This window comes from Anarhichas minor, unplaced genomic scaffold (assembly GCF_050575085.1).
Source record: "Anarhichas minor isolate MPS153535 unplaced genomic scaffold, ASM5057508v1 ptg000051l, whole genome shotgun sequence".
NCBI classification, from domain to species: Eukaryota; Metazoa; Chordata; class Actinopteri; order Perciformes; family Anarhichadidae; genus Anarhichas; species Anarhichas minor.
In genome coordinates, this window is record NW_027466497.1 from 4,249,946 (window position 1) to 4,271,422 (window position 21,477).

The window sequence follows — 21,477 nt, forward strand, 5'->3', positions numbered from 1 at the left end:
CTTCGACCACAGCTGCTGCTCTATCTGATTTGTCTGCCTGCGTGTGTGTGTAGGTGCGTGTGAGTGTCTTTTTTTTTTTGTGTGTGTCTCGCCAGGGCCATATGGCAGGGAATGTTTAGTCAAATGGGATTAGAGATTAGGATTAAGTTGACTTCAAATTACCTAGACGCACAGTCACTGGATGACAACTACAGCAGAGCTCTGAGGCTCTGCAAGTTCAACAGCAGAGTCTGATTAGCATTAGTAGCATACAAACAAACAAAAAGACCCCAAAATGTTGCATTAGAGTAAATTCAAGTTGAATTTATTCTTATAAATACACCATGTAGCATTGATGGATTCCTTAAAAGAATAGGTTGACACAAATTTGCTTTCCCTTCAAGAGTTTTATGAGAAAAATTGATATCACTCTGATATCTGTATGTACATATAAAGCTACTTAGCTTAGCATAAAGGCTGTAAACAGAAGGAAACAGCTGGCATGGCTCCGTCCAAAGGTAACAAAATCCTCCTAACAGCACCTCCTAAAGCTCATCAATTAACACGACATATATCTTGTTTGTTAAACAAAAAAAAGGCTAGCTGCCCTGCCCTCTCCAGTCTTTATGCTATGCTAAGCTAACCTAGCTGTAGCTAAACATATATTGTACACAAAAGAGAATGGAGTCGAGCCTCTTATCTATCTTATCTAACCCAAAATGTCAAATATTTCCTTTAATAGCATTAAAGATCAAATTAGATATGAAACTAAAGTTAATTTCCATCATTAATCTGTTGATTATGTTTCCAATTTAAACATTTAGTCTTTAAAATATAACCCAAACCAAACATCTGGGGCTATGCTAGCAGCTCTGTGGGGCGATACTTAGACACAGGGGTGCTTTGAGCTAAATGCTAATGTCAGCATGCTAACAATGACAACGCTAACATATTTCGCCGGTAAAATGTTTTCCATGTTAACAATATTAGTTTATCGTGTTAGCATGCTAACATTGTCTAGTTACAGTAGCATTAAACCCAAAGTTGCTGATGGGAATGCCCTTAGTTTGGCAGGTATTTGGTCACAAACTTATTAGTCAGACCTGATGGTGGTGCAAGAGGAAATGTTAGAGGGTCAAATCAAAGTTAACAAAATTGTCCTCTGGGCACCATGAATACAGACCACAGCTTAAAGGTATTTAACGTACAGCATTATTACACTAAATCAAAACGCACAAAGCAGCTAACGTTTGACAGTTTTTCTATTTAAAAATAAAAACAAAGAAATTCCTGTTTCAGTAGTAAATCTCCCAAACATCACAACCATTCATCCATCATGATACAAACTGGTGATGCCTCACAAATCAATGTCAAGATGATGCATCGAAAAAGTGACGTCTAGTCAAAGGCATGAATTTGCAGCACACACTGGATGCAGTATGTGCAGCGAAGCCAGTACCAGAGGGCAAAAACCCCACGGCAAACATGCCTGACACAGACAACAAGCATCTATAGGCTGCAGCATGTGCTACATAAGTAAGCCTGTAGTTCCCCCACCGTGGGCCTCATCCATAGGACAGAGTGTGCACTGTGAACATATCCAGCTAGCCGCTGTAGGGAGGACAGAACTGAGAGACAGAAATGGAGCGCTAAAACTGGGTGAATTATCGCGCGGCTCGCTGACTGATGCAGCTATACATATAAAAAAGAAACACACACACACTCTGCTCAGCGGTCATCAAATCAAACCTTCAAGAAAGCAAAACAAAACTGCACTTCTAGAGCACTTATTTGTGAGTGTCTGAGGGAGGCCATTGTTGCTGGTTTCCCATTTCAAAGCTGGTCTGGTGTGTTGATTCTTTGTGCTCACTGTCTGGAGCTAATGAGTTCACTCAGTGCATGTGTGTGTGTCCATAGATGATCTACCGCATCTCGGCGCGTAAATCACTAATTAGCTTTGTGACCGTGGACGCTGCCCTAGTTCTCCACTTATGTGAGTGCGCGTGTGCGCAGTTCAAGAGGCCTTATGTCATCGTTTTCTTTTTTAAATGTGGAGTGATTCAGCAGTGCCTGGAGGTGCCAGGCCGGACTCGCCGAGGCAATCGAGATAAGAGCATACCACACAAAATGATGCTTTAGAAAATGTTTTTAAAAAGGTGTATCAGATGATAGTAGCAAGTCCTCTGACTCAAAGATCACTCTCATTGTTGCTGTTATTCCAGAGGTAATAGAAGTACAAAAATGAATCACAGCAGGGGAAATATAACAAAGGAGGAAAGAAAAACAAACCAGAATCCAAACACAGAAAGGGGAATAAAAAACAGACACCAGTTGCACGGTGACCTTTGCTATCGGTGTTACTACATACTGTATGGTAAGCCCCCAGTAAGCTGGAGGCCTGACCCAGTTTGGAAAGAGAGAATGTGGGACACACACACACACGCACACACACGCACACGCACATACATACACACACGCACGCACTTCCAGCTATTATATGGCTGGAAATATTTTCAGTCATGTGGATGAGGTCAAACACTGGGAGCCTGTGAACAGAAGTCGAACTGAAAGAATACATCTAAGACTCGGAGAAACTTCAAGAAAGAGATGATGGAGTGTTAGCCGGGAATGTGAAACAATTGTCTGATTCTTTGGATTCTTTGAGGGGGGGGGGGGGGGGGTGAGAAGAAAAAGTGGCAGGTGAGCAGAGGGAAAGAGAGCGCCAAAAGAGCCCTCTGGCCCAATGCCAGGTATTGTGTAAGTGGTTCAGCAGCGGGGAAGGCACACCTTGGCCCGACACGCCGCTGGATAAACAAAGACCCGCAAACAGCGCTTGTGAAAACACTCTCTCGCTCTCCTCACAGCCCGAGCCGCCAGTTCAAACTACCGTCAGAGCAGCAATGAGCTCAGCTGAGCCGCTGTGACACAACAGCAGAAATCAGGTGACTGGTTGTTATCGCACAGAGAGCCAGAAAAACAGAACGACGGTCAAACGTGGTGGCCGCACACTTTGTGCTGTGTAAGCAGCGCGCCGCTGACAGACGTGAAGGTAGAACTGCTGCTGATGTCAAATCCTGTTTTGTAAAACACACACCGTTAATCCGCCATTGGTTAAGAAACTTTAAGGTCCTTTGGTTTATTTTTTTTTTAAAGTGCATGATGGTTCAAGTTAAAGACAAGACAAAGAGACTTAAACCATGAAAAGCTAACAGTCAAAACAGAAGGCAGCAACAGTATGAACGTTGATTTCAAAATAAACCTCTTTCATAATAAGCAGTGCGGGAAAAAAAAAAAAAAAGTGTGAGAGCCTAATTTATCCTCTTGAGTCCAGAATCTTGAAATGTCCTGACCATCAACATCTCTACCAGGTGTGGGCGATATGACCCGTTTCATGTTTTATGTATAATTATGACGGTATTACATCAGTGTTAGAAAAATAAAAGCCATACTCTAATGCTAATATGTGTTTTGGGGGAGGAGTCGCCTGCCTCATGTAAATCTAATGTGATTCATTGGGAGCTTTTTTTTTCACATATTTACAGTCGTTTTAAAATATTGAAAAGTTTTTTTCGCCGAAGCCAAACTGGGAATCACATTCCACCTAAAAGAATATAAATCTCTGAAGAAACCGAGAAAGATGACACAACCTTCTACATTTCAACCCACAGGAGGAAAGAGTCGACGCTGTTGGACCAGTAGGGGAGAGCGGGGTAATGTGAGACACTTTTTACATTTGCTCCCCTCTAGGCGAGCTAAAATGATATACCAGTACAATTTACACATTTCCCATTAATTCAGGATGTTTCCTAGCAATGGAAACGGTCAGAATGTCTTCAGGACAAAGGGCAGTGAAAATATGATTGTTTTTAAAAAAGTGGTCTTGTGTCTCACTTTACCCCAGCTTAGGGGTAAAGTGAGACAGACCAGAGAAATCAAGGGGGTAAAGTGAACCAGCTGGGGGTAAACTGATCCACTTACTTTTTCCACTTTAAAACTACCATAACAACACATGTTGTAACAGTTAGAATCCTGACAGCTAGATTGACAACCACACATTCCAAAACTAATATCGGACTAGTAACAGAATCATGGGGATTGGTCAATTAAGCACATTTTTTTTAAACACTTGAAAGTAACTCCGAACAAAATCATATACAACATAATATAATTCAAAATGTTTTAATTAACATTCAAATGACAGATAGAACCAGTTAGATTAGAACACAGTCATGGGACCATAATCAGAACCAGCTAGAACAGCCTGGGACTCAGAACACAGGACTAGACCCACCTGGATTAGAACATCAGCCTCATACTCTATAACAAGACCTGCTCTACATTCCAGCCCTGAAGGTTACAGGGAAAGGTGAAGAGTTGCTCTCTCCGTGTGGTTCCTCCAGGCCTATTAGGTTGAGGCAGCTTCTTCACCACATCACCTTTAGGAACATGTGCCACATCATTTTCTTTTATAGCAAACGTGGGTCTCTCCCACTCTTTCTTGTTTCCCTGGATTCTTCTGAGGTTCTCCATAAAACATTTGCAACTAAAGAATTAATTCTGTCACCTGTCCATCACTACAGCCAGATTTTCAAATAACTCCCCCACTGTAGTTTTATTGAAGGCTGTAGCCCTTCCCAGGGATGTTGCCTCCGGAGTTCGGACAGAGAGATGGCGACGTGCTAGGAAGCTGCCAAACCACTCTTCTCCTAAAGAGTAGAGAATTCATTATTATAAGATTTAGCTTTGTGGCAAGATCAGTTGGCCTAAGTTAACCTACAGAATCATGTGATCTCTTGCACACCCTAGCCTACCTGCACATTGTTTCTCTGTCCAATTGGCAGGGACAGGGATATAGTATTTCTCTGCGTATTCAAATGCCAGTTCACGGCACTTAACTGGAGCAAGGCCATGGAACTGGTCAGCTAGTTGTTTCAAGTGTTTGGCAAGCTCCTCCTCCATCTCATCTGTGAATATTCTCTTTGCCTCAGCTACTGCACCCCAGGCTACTGATTTTACTTCCCCTTTCTCTTTTTTCTTTATGAATCTTTTGAGGGTTGTCTTGTCAATATTTCTATCCCTTCCAGCTTTTCTTAAGGACTTCTTTCCTTGCATGACCTCAGCGGCTGCACTCTCCATCTCTGCGAGGGGTGTTTGGCCCCAGGTTGTCTTCCTGGTGTAGTTTCTTGGCATGATGGCTTTTCTACAATGTTTATGACATTAAAAATAAAACATATGTAATGTAATATTACACAAAAATATGTTTAAGACTAAACTTAACTTGTGCTTCACCACATCATTTGTCTCACTTTACCCCACAGCTACTATTTTAGAAAAAACAACATCTCTTAGCAATTCAGGCTAATCTTCAGCTAGCATCAATCACATGGTTTTATATGTTGGAAGTTCATCAACATGTATGATATAAGTTTTTCTACCTGAATCAATTTGCTTTGACACAACAGTTGATTAAGTTCACAGCAAGAAAATTTACTTTTACATGCAAAAAACACATTTTTGTGAAAAAACATACTTACCACAGCACCAGCACCAACTTCTCCTTCATGGCAAGGGGGGAATGGGAGGGGCTTGAAAACATAATGGTCACATGACCACAAATGTGTTCCTTTGCCTAGATACAGGGGGTGTCTCATATTACCCGGTGTCTCACATTACCCCGCTCTCCCCTACGGTAAACAAAACAAACTCACAGGGACCGTGAGCAGCACGGCTCAGCTGGGGGCTGCTCATCTAAAAATTCGGCATATGTCGCCTATTTCTTCTCAGCAAAAATATACAGTGTAAACGATGTGTTGATGGCAGGCACCAGCAGCCAAAACGTGTGTGTGTGTGTGTGTTTGTCATGGTAAAGACTGTATTGCAAAATCCACGTCGTGGCTGATTGTCACACCGGTGACGTTAATGAAACCAGAATAACGCCCACCTCTTATATCTACTACAAAATAAAACGCTTCAAGGATCCATACTCGGAGCAACTACGAATGAAAGTTTATAAAAATATTCAGCAGTTTTTCAGATGCGTTCTTTGCTTTTCACATTCAGTGTTATTAATTCCTAGGAAGAAGAAAAGAGGAAATACAGTTCAATTCGACTCTATTGGAAGCAACAAAAGTAGCCCTGTAAAGGGCTGGAAGGGGACAGCTGTGAGTGCAGGACAGTGGTGGAAACCTGAACGTACATAGTCCAGAGTCTGCGTCACTCTTAAAATGTCACAGGTACTTCCTTGTGCGATGTCCTGACGTCTCGGGACGACTCCTGAGAGGTTTCAGTGCAGCCCGGGGCAACAGGAGCACAAGAGTCCTTTGAGACGTTTTCCACAATCCCTGCAGCAGAGGCGGGAGGTGCAGCGGTAACCTGTGATTGGTCTCCGGCTGGATCAGACTTCCTCTTCTTCCTCACATGATAGTGATGCTTTTTGGACTTCAGGTGAGCTGCAAGACAGAAAATAAACACGAGAGGCCCCGTTAGATATGTTTGGCAGGAGATGAAACGGTTCCATCTCTGTGAATCGTGATCCAAAATGACTAATATCACATCACAGAGCCGCTCCTCAGAGGAGACATCCATGTCAGCTACAGAGAGGATCCCTCTAAGATTTAAGGTTTTGAGGCAAACTGTCAGTAACTTATGTTATGCTGCGTTCCAATTCACACGCAAGACTCGCTGCTTGAAGAGACGATCAAAACGTAGATATCACAGAGAATGAGTAAGAAAATGCTTGTTTAGAAGCACAAACAGACCATCAACACAGCACTGAAACTGATGTATTATATAATGACTATCAATATACGACAGCTGTAAGGGTAACGATAATGTTACTCTGCAGCTCTGTATGTGGGAATGCCAAAGCATCCAGTTGTTCTGGAAAGACATTTTCAACCTGGTCTCAAGTGAAGCTGCTGTGGAGATCCCTCTTGAGGCAAAGCACCATGCTGGGAGTCATTGTCCTTGATTAATATATGCCTGCTTCAGGCGGGGAGAGTGATTGTGCTAAGGTGGGAGAGCTCGGACGGCCCTTCACCTGCAATGCGGCGACGGGAAATGGCGTCCTGCTTTGCTTTGGAGGAAAAAAAAAAATCTTTTTTTGGCCAGAGGGAAATCAAATTAATTCTGAGGAAATATGGTGATCAGACTGAAATGTATGAGTGAAACGGTAAATGCAATCACAAGCACCTTTAAAGAATAACTTAGCTCCTAGAATATATTATTTTTTCCTCACATATAGACACACACACACACACACACACACACACACATATATATACACTATATTGTTGCAGTGACAGTACAACAGTACTACATATATATATAGTGTAAAAACATTCACAGAAAACAGAGATTTCAGCGTATTCACTTTGATGTCTGAATACAAACTGTGATGAAACTGTTGTGTGTTCGACAGCCTCACCTGTCCACTCCAGGTCCCCGATGATCACTTTGTCACACAGGTCACATGCGTGGCGGCTCCGCTTGTTCCTCTGCTGCTCCCCCTCGACTCTGATTGGCTGAAGATCTGGCTCCTCGCTCTAATTGATTGAGAAAATGTTTTTATTTTTACGTTTTTTTTTAGGGTTGGACATGCCCTGTATCATTGAGGTCTGAGAAACCTATTTCAAACATTGTTTACGTGCATGTTTGCTAGCTAGCGGTCTTCTTCAACGCTGCCTTTGTTGGTGTCTGGCTGCGTTTGTTGTCGTGTTACTGCCACAAACAAACTGCCACAAACGATACAAACATAACAGAAACCAAATTGCAAACACCTCGCTCCTACTAGAGGCCAACAACTCCACGGGGTTCCTGTAATAGAGCGTTTATGTAATACTGTGTTCACCTATTTAGTAATGGTAACGGAGCAGGAAGGCTAGAAGAGTTGGATAAGGTAGAGTGAGGCTGAGATGGAAATGGAAGGAAAAATATTGAACGTGAAAGGAAGAAAGTAATGTAATAAAAAGAGGGAATGTTTAAAAGAAAAAGAGACAGTACAGAAAAGGAAGGAGGATAAACAAGGAAGGACTGGAGGACAGCATGTTTCAAGTAATCAAGCAAACGATGAGGTAAACAAATTAGGATGTAGGACGAAGGGAACAAATGGAGGTAAAATAGGCAAATAAAGTGGTGGAAATACAGAAGAAAGGAAAACAAAAGCAATGGTAAAAAAAATAAAAGTAACAGGAACAAACGTCAGTAAAGAAGGAAATAGAGCTATGACTTTCATCTCGACTGCAGATGAAGGACAGAAGGATGCTGGTTCAGACTATCGAGGCCCCACCTTGCTGAGACTGTCCAGTATCTGCAGTGCAGGGTTCAGCACCGTCTCCTCCCACCTCGACACGTCCGTCACATCCAGGCCATACACCACTGGCACGTTGTCTCCTGGTCCTAAAGGCACACACACACAGGTCAAACACACACACACACACACACACACCGCTACCTACCACCGCTAAGTGTTGCATCTTTACAATGTGTTTGAGTTGAGGTTTTCTCACAGGCAGCCAGCGTACTTCACTTTCACGCTCGTCAACAATATTGCGGCATCACTCGCATCAAAAGGAGGTTGACTTGCTAATCATGTAGCTGATTATTTGACAGCTAATAAGAAACAAACATTTCATCAGAGAGGATGTCTTCAGGATGAATCCAATACAGAGAGGGAAATGTACAGTAGCAGTGATGTGCTGGAGCCGCACCCTGAAGCTCTGTCAACCTGCTGACTCACACTGGCTCGATAATGTCTCTCCCTCTCTCCCTCCTTCCTCCCACCCTGAAGCTCTTGTGCACCGTCTCTCTCTCTCTCTCTAGATAGAGATATATATATATATATATATATATATATATATATATATATATATATATATATATATATATATATATATATATATATATATATATATATAAGTCTGGCTTCAGCTTTCACTCACTCTCTCTCTCTCCCACTAACTGTTCCACCCCCGTGTTTCTATTTTGCACCAGTCAGCAGTCTCCAAGTCAGGCCTTGGCATCAAACAGCAGCACTAGTCCCTGCCCTGGTTGTCTGTCTGTCTGTCTGTCTGTCTGCATCAACAGCCACTGCCCTGCATTGATTGAAGACACAAGGATGCTCAGGAAATGAAAGCGTGCGCTACTTGTAGAAAAAATGACTTCAAACTACTGCAACTGTGTGTAAACAAATATTATCCTACAAGAGTTATAAAAGAATATAAAAGGCAAAGTAAATAATTTAAATGAAAGAGGGTGAAACCAGGTATAACGCCGTACTTATAGCAGCTATGTGGAAGCTACGTTGTTTGTGCTCACACATTTCACACTTGAACAGCCCTTATTTAAATCATTAGGTCCTAAAAGTTGTTTTTTTCCTCCGTTCACGTGAATGAGCCCCGAGACTCTCTAGTTTCCTAACGGGCCCCACAATGCGGAATATCGACAGAAAATCAGGTTATTTTCATCTGAAGTTGAATTGTTTTGCTTTATCGCCACTGAACAACTTTCATAGAAATGAATGGGGCCCCGCCTACTATGGGTATAATGTTTACCATGTTCATCATCTTAGCTTAGCGTGTTAGCACGCTAGCATTTGCTGGTTGGCACTAAACAGTAAGTATGGATTTTGTCATATACCAAAGTATTGGGGAAATAAAAATGTTGACCTGATGATGGCGCTAGTGGAAAAGCCAGGTGGTCACCAAAGTCAGTAGGATTCATCCTCTGGGGACCACGAATGTCTGTACAAATTATCTAGGAAATCCATCAAAATTGTGCCATTTAAATCAGTGGTGGACCGACCCACTCAGACAGAGCTGCAAACATGGCTTACAATTTACAAAAGACACAAAGCTGAATCTAGTCAGAGGCGGTTTTTCCTGTAATATAAATGTGTTAAAGAACACATACTGTGTAAATTAACCCCATTAACCTGTACGTCTTTTATGGCTTAATCCTTTCCACACAGAGACTGAACTGTGGAGTCGAGGGCAGCAGACGCCCAATAGACGGGAGTTACTCTGCTGGGAACCGTCTGGGACTCCAACATTACTGAGGAATACAGAGTGCTAACCGTACAACTGGTCATCTGTGCAACTTTCTGTATTGACAGTCAGTGTGTGTGTGTGTGTGTGTGAACAATGAGCATCTTCACACAGCCACGCCCGACAGCCATGAACTTAAATTTTGGCCTCGTGTGTTTATACAGTCAATTTGTTGACCACGTGTTTTCTTAAAAACAGCACTGACTGTTAATCAAAGCCTCAGGTTTCACTGGTGTGGTTACTGTGTGTGTGTGTGTGTGTGTGTGTGTGTGTTTCAGAGGGGAAGTCTTTTGTGTTTGTGGCACAATAGCAGGCAGGTGGCGGCGGCGAGCGTCACCTGGCATACCTATACCAGACGCACAGTTGGAGCTCTCTCCTTGAGGTGCCCTAATAAATACTTCACCTTGCTTGCCGCCCTCCTGTTGTCTGCTCTCTCTCTCTCTCTCCTTACTTTGTTCTTTCATCTCATTCAACACCACTGCCCTCCCACAATTCCCTTTTGCTGTCACCAACCTCCCACTGGGGCAGAGTGGTAAATAGAAGGGAGATCATGTGTGGTGGGTTGCCAGATGCTGGATGGAAACCCTTCCACCCGCCTCCACCATTCTTGCTTGGGGATCTGGTGAAATTGAACCCTTCTAATCCACTCTGTGTTGAACGAGGGTTGATAAGAAATGCAGAAAGGACAAAGAGGAGGGTGACACACACACACACACACACACACACACACACACACACACACACACACACACACACACACACACACACACACACACACACACACACACACACACACACACACACACACACACACACACACACACACACACACACACACACACACACACACACACGGGAGATTGCCAACAAGAAAGAGCATCTCCTGTCGCCCGGCAGCTGCTTGCCAGAGCTCTGTGTGTGTGTGTGTGTGTGTGTGTGTGTGTGTGTGTGTGTGTATATGTGTGTGTGTGTGTTTTTGTGTTGAAACAGTAGTCCACCTGATGCAACAAACGGGCCAGGAGTCATTTGCTGCGTCATCCCTGTGTTTACTTCACTATAAAAACTCAACTACCAGCCTCTCAGTGCAGCGTCCTCCGGCCCAGCTGTGCTTCTTTGGCTGTCGTCCACACTGGAGCACAACAGCTGCCTCCGTTCGCTCAACAGCCTCCTTCCTCTTTTTTTCGTATAGTTCCTCTTCAACTTTTTGTCTCCCTTACCTCCTTCATTATCTGTTGTTCCTGTTTGACATTTCTGCAGCAGGTCAAGTATATGTCAAGGATATCTTTCGGCGGATTCGGCCGAATTAATGATTTGTTTTATCTGGCGGTTTCGGTGGGCAAAGACTGAAGGAATCCCAGCATCCCCCCCGTAAGCTGTGCTTTCACTCCAACCCTCCATTATGGAGCTTCCTCCCCTTCACTCTAGATCTATTAAAGGAATACTTCACCCATAAAATGACCGTTTGTATATCAATTACTCAACACGTGTTACCTTTACAGAAAACTTTCTCTCGCATGCCTCCACGACGAAGAAGTGTTAATGAATGGAGGTAAATGGGTCTGCGTTTAACAGCAGCGAAACTATATCGAAACATGCGTTTGCAAAATCTCACACAACTTGTGCAGTGTAATAAAAGTCTAATTTATACAGTCGCATGCTCACTACTTCCCAAACATATGCATCTTCACTGAAACCTTACTATTTAAACCACCGTGGACTGTTTATGCTGAAGATTTTAAATAGTAAGGTTTTAGCAAAGATGCATGTGTGTGTGTGGGAAGTAGTGAGCGTAAGACAGGATGAATGAGACTTGGATTATACTGCCTGAGTTCTGTGAGAGTTTGTAAACGGGCGTTTTGACGTAGTTTTTCTGTTGTTAAATGCAGCAGCCGTTAGGCTTGTGAGATATGACGAGATTATCGTTCAACGCGATATTGGTCCGCACGCACACTATACATTTATATTGCTGTTAGATTGCTGCTATACAAACCATTTTTCACCGCAGATGGAATGTTGTTTTTGCAAAACTAAACGCCAACAAATATGGACAGAAACAGAATTTGTACGTTTGATAAAAACATGTTAATTTTGAAAAATCTGTTTTCCAATAAATACTGACTTTTGGACTAAGGACGGAGATAATTAAAGAGACGAGGACACGGCCGCCGTGCCGCTCGCTGTTTGTGTGCGTGTTTGAGAGAGAGAGAGGGGAACAGAAGTTGGAAGCCGGTGGACGATTGTACGCAATGTTTCTGTAAGTTATTGATAACAACAATTGGAACGTCAACAATATGAATAAAGTTTACACGGCCGTAGTAATTAACCATGTAACTCCAACAGGAAAGGTGTCCGCTCACGTTAGCAAAATGAATGCAAATACAAAATGTGCCGATTATTTTGTACCAAAAGAAGAACAGATCTCCATTTTAAACCTGTGTGTCGTTCTCATCTGCTCCAGCCGTCTCTTGTCTCCCTCCAACCCCCCCCTCCCTCCCAGGGGACGAGGCTGCATTAGTGTGTATGCGTACATGAAAGGTTCGCACTGGCCAGAAAACAAGGGTGTGTAAACTCGCCTCACACCTGTTGCCCCGGCTGTATCAGATTACCTTCACTCTCCATCCACCCAGCTACCCATGTGTCGTTTAGTCTCTCTCCGTCTCCCTCCCTTCGTCCTTCACTCTCTCTCTCTCTCTCTCTCTCTCTCTCGGCACTGAAAGATACCTACACCCCTGTTACTTAACACTCACGAGCCCTCAGCCAAACTTCACCTGTGTATCCTAGTTACAGGCAGTGTGTGTGTGTGTGTGTGTGTGTGTGTGTGTGTGTGTGTGTTTGTATGTGTGTGCGCGCTTGTGTGCATGCCTTCGAGGGAATAAAAAAAAAAAAAAAAAACTTTTAGGGCGCTGGCACCCTCCCCATAAAATGTAGCACTTATTAACATTAATATAACCTCAATTTAATTTTCTTTATGGGTAATTAAGTCTACTAATTAACCATTCCCCTTCAACCACACGGACACACATGTCCTGTAAGTGTAGACCCGCATACAGATGCACTTAAAAGGCAAGACAAATGAAGCTTGATTTAATTTGCGCTGGCTGACCTGCTGCTTAAATCCCCACAGCAACCAAAGTTGAGTCCACCAAGAACCACGTATCCTGCTGAGAAGTATTTAAGACAGCGAACGCCCACCTGCACCCTCACCGACAGTCGCTGCTGAAATCTGTGAACTGTAAAACTAGTTAAACTTGTGCCTTCGAGGCATGCCGTCGTGTGTTCTGTATATTTACATGCAGATTTAAGGATCATTTCCTAGCTTCTCTAACCGACTTGTTTGCCTGACTGAGGCCCTCTGTCATGTCCAATTTGTCTTTCCCTTTGACCCACTAGTCTCTGTATGCTGGGGTTGGTCTTCGTAGCCCCCGGTGACCCTGTTGCCCGAGTTTGTGTGGTCGGGGCAAATTCCCGGCAGCTCTGTAATGCTTCAAGAGATTAGCCTGCTCAGCTGAGGCCCGCTGGCATCTGTGTGAGTGTGAGTCTGTGTCTGTGTGGGTGTTGGGCTCAGACGAAACAGAAAAGAGGTCAGCAGTCACAGCAAGGGAGCGAGGTGAACACAGACGATGCAGACAGAAAGGTGGGATGAGCGAGAAACAAACCCTTCTGAAATGGATGTTAACATGTGGAAGCTCGGTTTATGTGTGAACAGAAAGAAGATATTTTACAGGAAAATAGCAGCATTCTATATTTACATTTTTACTCCCCCACTCAGGTGTGGGGATTTGGGAAACATGAACCGCTAGTAAGAATAATGTCTGTTGGGGTAAAGGAGCCAAAAAAACTCAAATTTAGCAGAAATCATACTAAAAAGATGCAGACGTGTTTCCTTTGAAATAAAAGAGCATTTCATCCCTCCGTCACAGATTTGCTCTCAATTTGGAATTTAGCAGCTGGAATGCAGAGCTGATTTCTGCCTGAACGCCCACTTAAACACAGGCTGACAACAGAATTTACTTTTATCACCTCACGGCCGTTGCAGGTTTTGCAAACACAGCATGACTGACATGGACACTTCCTTGGTACTTTGAACGGTTTTCGAGGAGTTTCAGACTTGTAACACACTCCTGCCAGCTCTACTAACAGGAGTGATTTTTGCAAATAACAGTCGAAATGTAAAGTAGTCGTTAGTGAGGACATCCCAGCAGCTACTGCTGTGAACTGTACAGCAAAAAACTACAATATCTACAGGTATTCCTGTTCGGGAAACTGTAGGAAGCCTATTCTCCTTGTCCTGATTAATGTACAGTATGTTTTGCCAGAGTACACATTTCCTAGATCTCTACAAAAGTAAATAAAATGTATTGACTTGACAATGTTCTTGTTCTGAAAAAAAGAGCAAGACTGACGAGGACACTTTCACAGCACTTTGGGTGATTTTTGAGGCGTGCCTGCACATATATCATCACCTGTAGTTGTGACCAGTGCTTCGCGACTAAGTCTTTCCTGGGAGACTTGATGGGACAGAAAGTTTCCGATTTCGAGTCGATCTCATCGGCTGCCACCTGTTGTCTCGGGCCGGATGCTGCAGAGAACCGTCTTGCGCATTGTTCTGAATTGAGTGTCAGTGCAGACAGGTTACTGCATATGTAAAAGGGCTGGGAGACATGTGATGAAGACCATATGGTGCGTGCAGCGGGCGGTCAGAAAGAGGGGTATTGAGGTTTAGAGCCTGGCGTGGCCTAAGCTACTTGGGCCTAACAGGATTAGGAGGCTGGGTTACTGCAGGGCAGACTGCTGGTGGGACACAGAGGCCAGGTTTCCGTTTGAGACAAAGAAACACACTCGGCCTTTACATACATTTTAAAACACGTCTAACTTCAAGGGGTTGCGACCAGTGTGGGAAATCACCACCTGCCAAACACTGGTGGACTTTGGCTGTGTTGGATGCATTTATCCACTCGGCAGTGCCACAACCAGCCACTATAGTTATTTTCTATGCATTTGGTGGCAAAAGGGACTTTGTGCTGGTGCTAGATGTTTTCCCACTGCTTCCAGTCTTCATGCTACGCTAAGCTAACCGTCTCCGGGCTGTATCTTCATATCGAGCGTACAGGCATAGTATCAATCTTCGCATCTAACTCGGTGTCTAAAAAGTGTATTTCGCTGTTGAATTATTCCTGTAATGATGTGAAAATATTAAATGTTTCATTCAAAATCAATCCTTAGGGAAGTGATTAAAGTGGTTAATTTTAATCCACCGATAAAAAGCTTCACTAAAAAATAGTGCGATGATTAACTAAAGATATACTATTGTGATATTGCCTCCAAAAAAATCACGGCATGTAATGGTGTTTTGCAATCCTGCTGTGCACATAGACACATGAATACAAACACACACACACACTAAACTCTGGAACACAACACGGTGTCTGAGAGGCCTAAAGTGCATCTAATGAAGTGCATGAATCTCATCTTGTTAAAGAGAGTGCTGATTGCTAAGGAACTGTGGCTGAGACACACACACACACACACACACACACACACACACACACACACACACACACACACACACACACACACACACACACGTGAAGGGTACTCACGTTTAAGGAAGCGGTTACGGACCCATTTATTCTGTTTGCGGGCGTAACGTCTCGTAGCAATCTTCAAAGCTTCTATACCTGGAGAGAGTTAAAAAGGAGGTTGTCATAGATGAAGGGGAGACAGGAGAAAAATCATTAAATAGATTCTTGTGGTTGAACCAGTCAACCAACCGGTGAATCTAAATCCATCTCTGTGACTTTGATCAAGTATTTGTCTGACCTTTGTCTCGGAGTGCGTCTTTCTCCTGCTGGCTGCTGCTTTCAGGAGCGGTCAGGTAGTCATGAAACTCCTTAAAACCGATCGACTGGAAAATCCCATGTTGGTAGTTCTGACTGGAGGAGACGAGAGGAGAGGAGAGAAGGAAATTAAACTTTATCCGTCAATAAAAAAAATGTTTTTATCCATCAAGTTTTCGTCTCCAACTTGACATTTCCAGACACATGGTGGTGACTCATTTCACCTTCTCCTCCTCCATCTCTCCTTCCTTCCCTGAACAAAGAATGCAGATGTGAGGTCCTTCGGGGGACAAAGTGACAGGATGACATGAAAACAAATTGGCACTGGCAGAGTGGCCCTCGGGGGCCTGGACTCAGTAGCCCCATCTCCAAAAAAATTACGTTAAATACAACAAAACTGCATTGAGAATTACGTGTCAAACATAACCAAGTAGTTTTTGTAACAACGTTAACCACGTGTTCCAAACTGTCTAAAACTGTGACCGTAGTCTGGGAAGAAATACGTTTCCCCCCCAAACGTAATTGAGAGTGCAGTTTAGTTGTATTAGAAGGTGATTTTGTGGGAGACAGGGCTGCAGCAACCTGACCAGAGTGACATCCGGTTGGAGCAGAAGCCAGTCAGACAGTAAAGACAGAATATTTCCGTCCACGTCAGACCACATCTCCCTAATTTGAGGATTGCTGCCTGTTCTTTTTTTGGTTCAATTGCTGTGCATGTTAATTTCAAGGACCTGAACCATTTCTGATTTAGAGTGATTGCAAAAATAGTCGATTATTCTTTCTACTGCTATAAGACAATGTTTTTTGTTCTCTAGTTTTTTCCAACGGTTGACTTGATGGATGACAGATCAAGTGTGCACCTATTTAATGGCACTCAGTGGCGTTTCTTCTGTAGAAACTGGAGGTTGTCTATATATGAGAGCAGGTCCAGATGAATGTAAAGTTGGCCTAGATTACTTTAGTTTTTTATGACAATCTGAAATCTCACTTGGCCATTTCTCATGTGCTTTGAAGAAGATCCTTAACTTCAGTTTGTCAGTCACTCGTAGAACGAGAAGTCCCAGGCTTCATTATCATATCATGGTATCCGATCATCAATATCCTGCACTGCCCAACAAATCCTGGCAAAAACTAACTAATAAGAGTCATTAAGCCACACCGTGTCTAAATATTATACTCGCATCACATCTGTGTTTTTAGCCTGAGGCCTTGGCTGTTTTGGATACTAGTACGTCCTGTTTGCACAACAATCGTAGAATTACTTTGATAGCGAAGAAAAAGTCTGAATCTGATCTTTTTTTTCTTTCTCCCTTATGATTTCCAAATTGATTTGTAAATAGAGATCACATATCAAGAACAATACAATGGATGCTGCTTGATTATATTCAGAGCCCATTATCTGCTCATATCCCCGTTTGCATCCCTAATAAATACTAAAAGTACAATTAAACTGTAATTTTAGAGTGTTCTGCCATATTCCCGTAGGCCTTAATCAAAAGAATATGTCACAGTTTAAAATGATAATTTAATTGCTTTTACAGTTCTACAATGATCTGCACAGTTAATGATCATTCTTAGTTCATGGGCGTGATGCACGCTTTGGCAGATGAATTGTATTCTGATAATATTCAAGTCATCACACTGAACATGTAAACTGGAAGTCTGTCAACTTTTCTTTGAACCGACTTATAGATTTACTTTCATCACATCTTTTTTTAAATTCTTGCCGTCAATTATGCCTCTTCGTAGAAAGCTTTTAATGTTCTCCTAAATAATAAAAGAAAATTACCATTTTTAGTCCGCAACTTACACTTGTAACAGAAACAAGAGGAGGAAATAACAAAAATAAATCTGTCCAGACGGGCAGAGACAGAAATTTGAGAATAGCAACAGAGCACAGGAAATGTGGAGTCAATGGAGGGAGAAAAAAGAGAGACAGAGGAAGGGAGGGAGAGATTTGACCTTGATGTCTGGCCACAGCAGCCAGCAGCAGATGGAGACTAGAGGGTGAAGGAGAGAAAGACAGAACCAGAGGAGGGGAGGGGGGGTAAAGTGCCGGGGTGATCAGATTGCTGAGAGGGCAATAGTGATGGAGGAGGAGGAGGAGCAGGAGGAGGAGGAGGAGGAGGGTGCTGGTGCAAGAGGTGGGATGGGGTGATGGGGTGATGAAGGAAAGGAGGGACGAAAGAAGAGAATTGGCAGCTTCCTTGGCTTCATTCCAGCAATGCATCAACTCCCCCCCCCCCCCCACCCTGCAGCCACACCCCATCACATGCACACAATATCAATATCTGCTGCTAGGACAGACCCACAGCAGTGTTCAATATCCGTTTTCAGCTGTCAATAAAGCCCACTTACATATTTACATGTTTAATGTCACACACTGGACAATTCTTATTCAAATAGGGCCGCTTCTGCTGCAAGTTTGGTACCGTAGTTGTGTTAAATACCAGTCAAATGCTAAAGGCCGTGCATCGTGGTAATCTCCACGCACATCACCACTCACAGTGCAGGAAATGGTGATTCCAGACCACTGAAAGATCCCAGTGTGCTACTGGTAATGAGGTTACCGTTTGGGAAATGTCAGGGACAACTTGGCAATTGTGTGAAAGACAAAATATTAACATTATCTCGAAATAGCATCTTGAACGGACAACGCAGCGCCGTGAGTCATATGTTCTACCGCGACGTCCATTCAACGAGAGGCTCTGAGGTAATTAGCGCCGATCACCAGACTCCCCTGTTGGTGCTTATGTCCTACGGAGGGTGCTTATCTCTGCAATTATTAATAATCACTGGACATCCTGAAGAAATATCAGTCCCATCTGAACTAAACTCGCTACACTGTTGGCTGATTCTAAATTGGGCTGCAGGCCTTTTGGGAGACGACAGCCAACAGAACAGAGTGACCTGTCAGAGTGTGGGGGGGGGGGGGGGGGGGATAAATAACTGGATAGCTTGTTGACAGAGGTTCCTTTACTCTTATTGCCCCGGTTACAGACTGGATGTCTGGGTCTTTCATTTAGATGGGGACGATGAGAATGTGATCTTGAACTCGTTGCACAGACACAGAGTCCTTTTCACGCTCGATAGCAATGACGACAGACAGAGACACGTTTATGGTGGACATGCACCACTTGCTATTTTCTTGGCCGATTCCGATTTTCTTTCTACGACCCATCACTGACAGCAAGAATCCAGACTATCCCAAAAAAGTCAGTGTAAACTGTCAAAAACTCTAAATGTTGTCTTTGTTATCGTCATCTATAGTGGTTATTTAAACAAAAACACACAATTCAAATGATGAGGAAATAAATGATTGTGAGCACACGTTATTTTTAGCTTTCGGTCTAAAGGACCTTCATCAGATGAAGCTATAAAAGGTCTGATGAAGGTCCTTTAGACCCAAAGCTAAAGAGGTCTGATGAAGGTCCTTTAGACCCAAAGCTAAAGAGGTCTGATGAAGGTCCCTTAGACCCAAAGCTAAAGAGGTCTGATGAAGGTCCTTTAGACCCAAAGCTAAAGAGGTCTGATGAAGGTCCTTAAGACCGAACGCTAAAGATAAAGCGTTCTCTGCATAGATGTAAGTGTGCGGGTATTTATTCTACCAATTTGAGCTTATTTGATACTTCCAGCACCTTTTTTAAGATAAAGCCGAGTCAAGCGGTGGTTATCCTGCATAACTGCTTTAATTTAAAAAAAGTTTTAATTATGTATTATAGCCTTAGAGCTAATATTAGGAAGTTAAACGGGTCATAATTCCCTCTCTAATATGTCTTTTATATTCCTGTGAAAACATCTCCTTCAAACAGCTGTATTTAATCAAGTTTCTCACCAAGATTACATTTGAACACATCATGATAACGTTATATTTCACCTTTGCCTAATACAGATTTCTTTTTCTGAATAGAGCTTCATAATAAAGTCAACTTAACCTCCGTTGACGTTAGCCGTTAGCTTCGTTATAAGCAGGACCGTGTGGGAAGAGACTCTGTGTGATCGACAGACGAGTCAGTCGCTGCGATTACTCCGAGCGTCACGCAAGTTAATGAATTACAATACATTGAGGGTCTGATTAAGTTAGCTGTTATACCAACGACGTAATATGTAAACATTTAGATTGCACTTAAACCCAGCCGTGGTCATTTTCACACGGTAGTTGGTCAGATAGTTTGGCCTTTTACACCTTTTCTTCTTCTACTCTCACAATGAGGGACCGGGCCCCGACACCCCCTAGAAAAATACATCTGGCTACTTGGTGTGCAGATCTTTCTGTTTTAATTCTGCTAGATATTTGATATTTGATCCAGCATCCATCGGACACTGGATTTGACAGCACCTAAAGATGATATCTCACAATCGGGTTGATTGTGTTCCTTCAGGGTTGTGGACATGTTTTCGCTGCAGATTTGTTACCTGTCGTCATGGACTTTCTGCTGATTGTAGCGGACATGGAAGTCTCTGAGCTCCTCTACGAGTCCAGCAGACAACATCTCATCAACTCGAGCATCCAGCCGCTTGTCTAGAGCTGCAGGGGAACAGGGAGGGAGAAACAAAACACCAGCAAAATGAGACAGACACACGTGAAAAGTTAGGTCAACCTGCACTCAAGCTCCCGTAGCAACGTTGACATTTCTGTTGTTTTGGTAAACAGCAGCAACAGTAACAGGGAAATCACCGTCCATGTCGGCGTGCAGCCAGAAGATGCAGGGGTCTGGGTATCTCAGCGGCCCCCCCAGCCCATCGCCTCCCTCCTGCCCCCTCTGCTCCTCCAGCCAGCGGCTGTGAGAGACACCCGTCTCCTCGTGGATCTGAAGACTCCTATGGACAACAAACACGCGAGCAGAGACGTGAAATAAAACACCGTGTGGAAACAACCGAACAAACACAAATTCCTCTGATCTCCAGTAAACTACGAGTTTACATCCCAGTCCCCGTGCGTCGGGCCTCAATGGGTAAACTGAAATTAGTTAAGTTAAACGTCCACTCATCCATTAAATCCAGTGTAAATGAAAAGTCTAGTTTGACAGTAGTCTCAATGATTAACACAGCAGCAGCAATAAATTCAAAAGGCAAGACGGGGGTATGAAACGCAGATGAAAAACAACCGGGAGTATAAATCACACCGTTGACATTCAGCGAGGGCTAAAATAACTTTCGAGACGTTAAGATTAAAATCAAGAACCGTCAGCCAGGCCTCGCTGCACTCGGAGGTTATGAAGAAAAGATGATTCCTGTCGTCACCTGTCATCCAGAAGAACAGGGTAACCTAACCTGCTCACACAACAGACCAGAGTGCACTGGCTGCTACTCATCAAGAGTGTGAGTGTGTGTGTGTGTGTGTGTGTGTGTGTGTGTGTGTGTAAACAGGCTCTCGACATGTCGGTGTGGACTGGGTGGAGGCCATATACTGTGGCTGTCAGCCTGAGACAGAGCCCCTCGAATAAAACATGAGGAAACTCAACAATATCTTGAGCTAGTCCTATAAACACAGACTGGCTTCCACAAACACTATTCTATCCCAGTGGCAGAAAGAGCATTTTCCACAGAACTATGTTTCCAATGCAATGTCACTGAGACAAAGTCAGATAGTTTCAATTTAAAGGAATAGCTCTCTC

At 43.3% G+C, this 21,477-nt stretch overlaps 1 protein-coding gene across 6 annotated transcripts in view; it reads right to left on the reverse strand.

The window, feature by feature from the left end:
- Positions 1 to 4,142: 4,142 nt before the first annotated feature.
- trit1 (tRNA isopentenyltransferase 1) overlaps positions 4,143 to 21,477 on the reverse strand; it is a 31,925-nt gene continuing 14,590 nt past the window's right edge. For 2 of the 6 annotated variants that reach the window (XM_076112906.1, XM_076112904.1), the window contains exons 5-12: positions 20,538 to 20,680; positions 20,276 to 20,387; positions 15,843 to 15,955; positions 15,623 to 15,700; positions 8,267 to 8,376; positions 7,406 to 7,523; positions 5,514 to 6,428; positions 4,143 to 5,179 (exon numbers count right to left, since the gene is read on the reverse strand). In XM_076112906.1, the coding sequence (XP_075969021.1) occupies positions 6,199 to 6,428; positions 7,406 to 7,523; positions 8,267 to 8,376; positions 15,623 to 15,700; positions 15,843 to 15,955; positions 20,276 to 20,387; positions 20,538 to 20,680 (904 nt within the window). In that variant the 3' untranslated portion in view covers positions 4,143 to 5,179; positions 5,514 to 6,198. Of the gene's footprint in view, positions 5,180 to 5,513; positions 6,429 to 7,405; positions 7,524 to 7,624; positions 7,713 to 8,266; positions 8,377 to 10,957; positions 14,629 to 15,622; positions 15,701 to 15,842; positions 15,956 to 20,275; positions 20,388 to 20,537; positions 20,681 to 21,477 lie in introns of those variants that run through there. The other 4 variants (XM_076112905.1, XM_076112908.1, XM_076112909.1 and 1 more) reach the window with 4 other exon arrangements.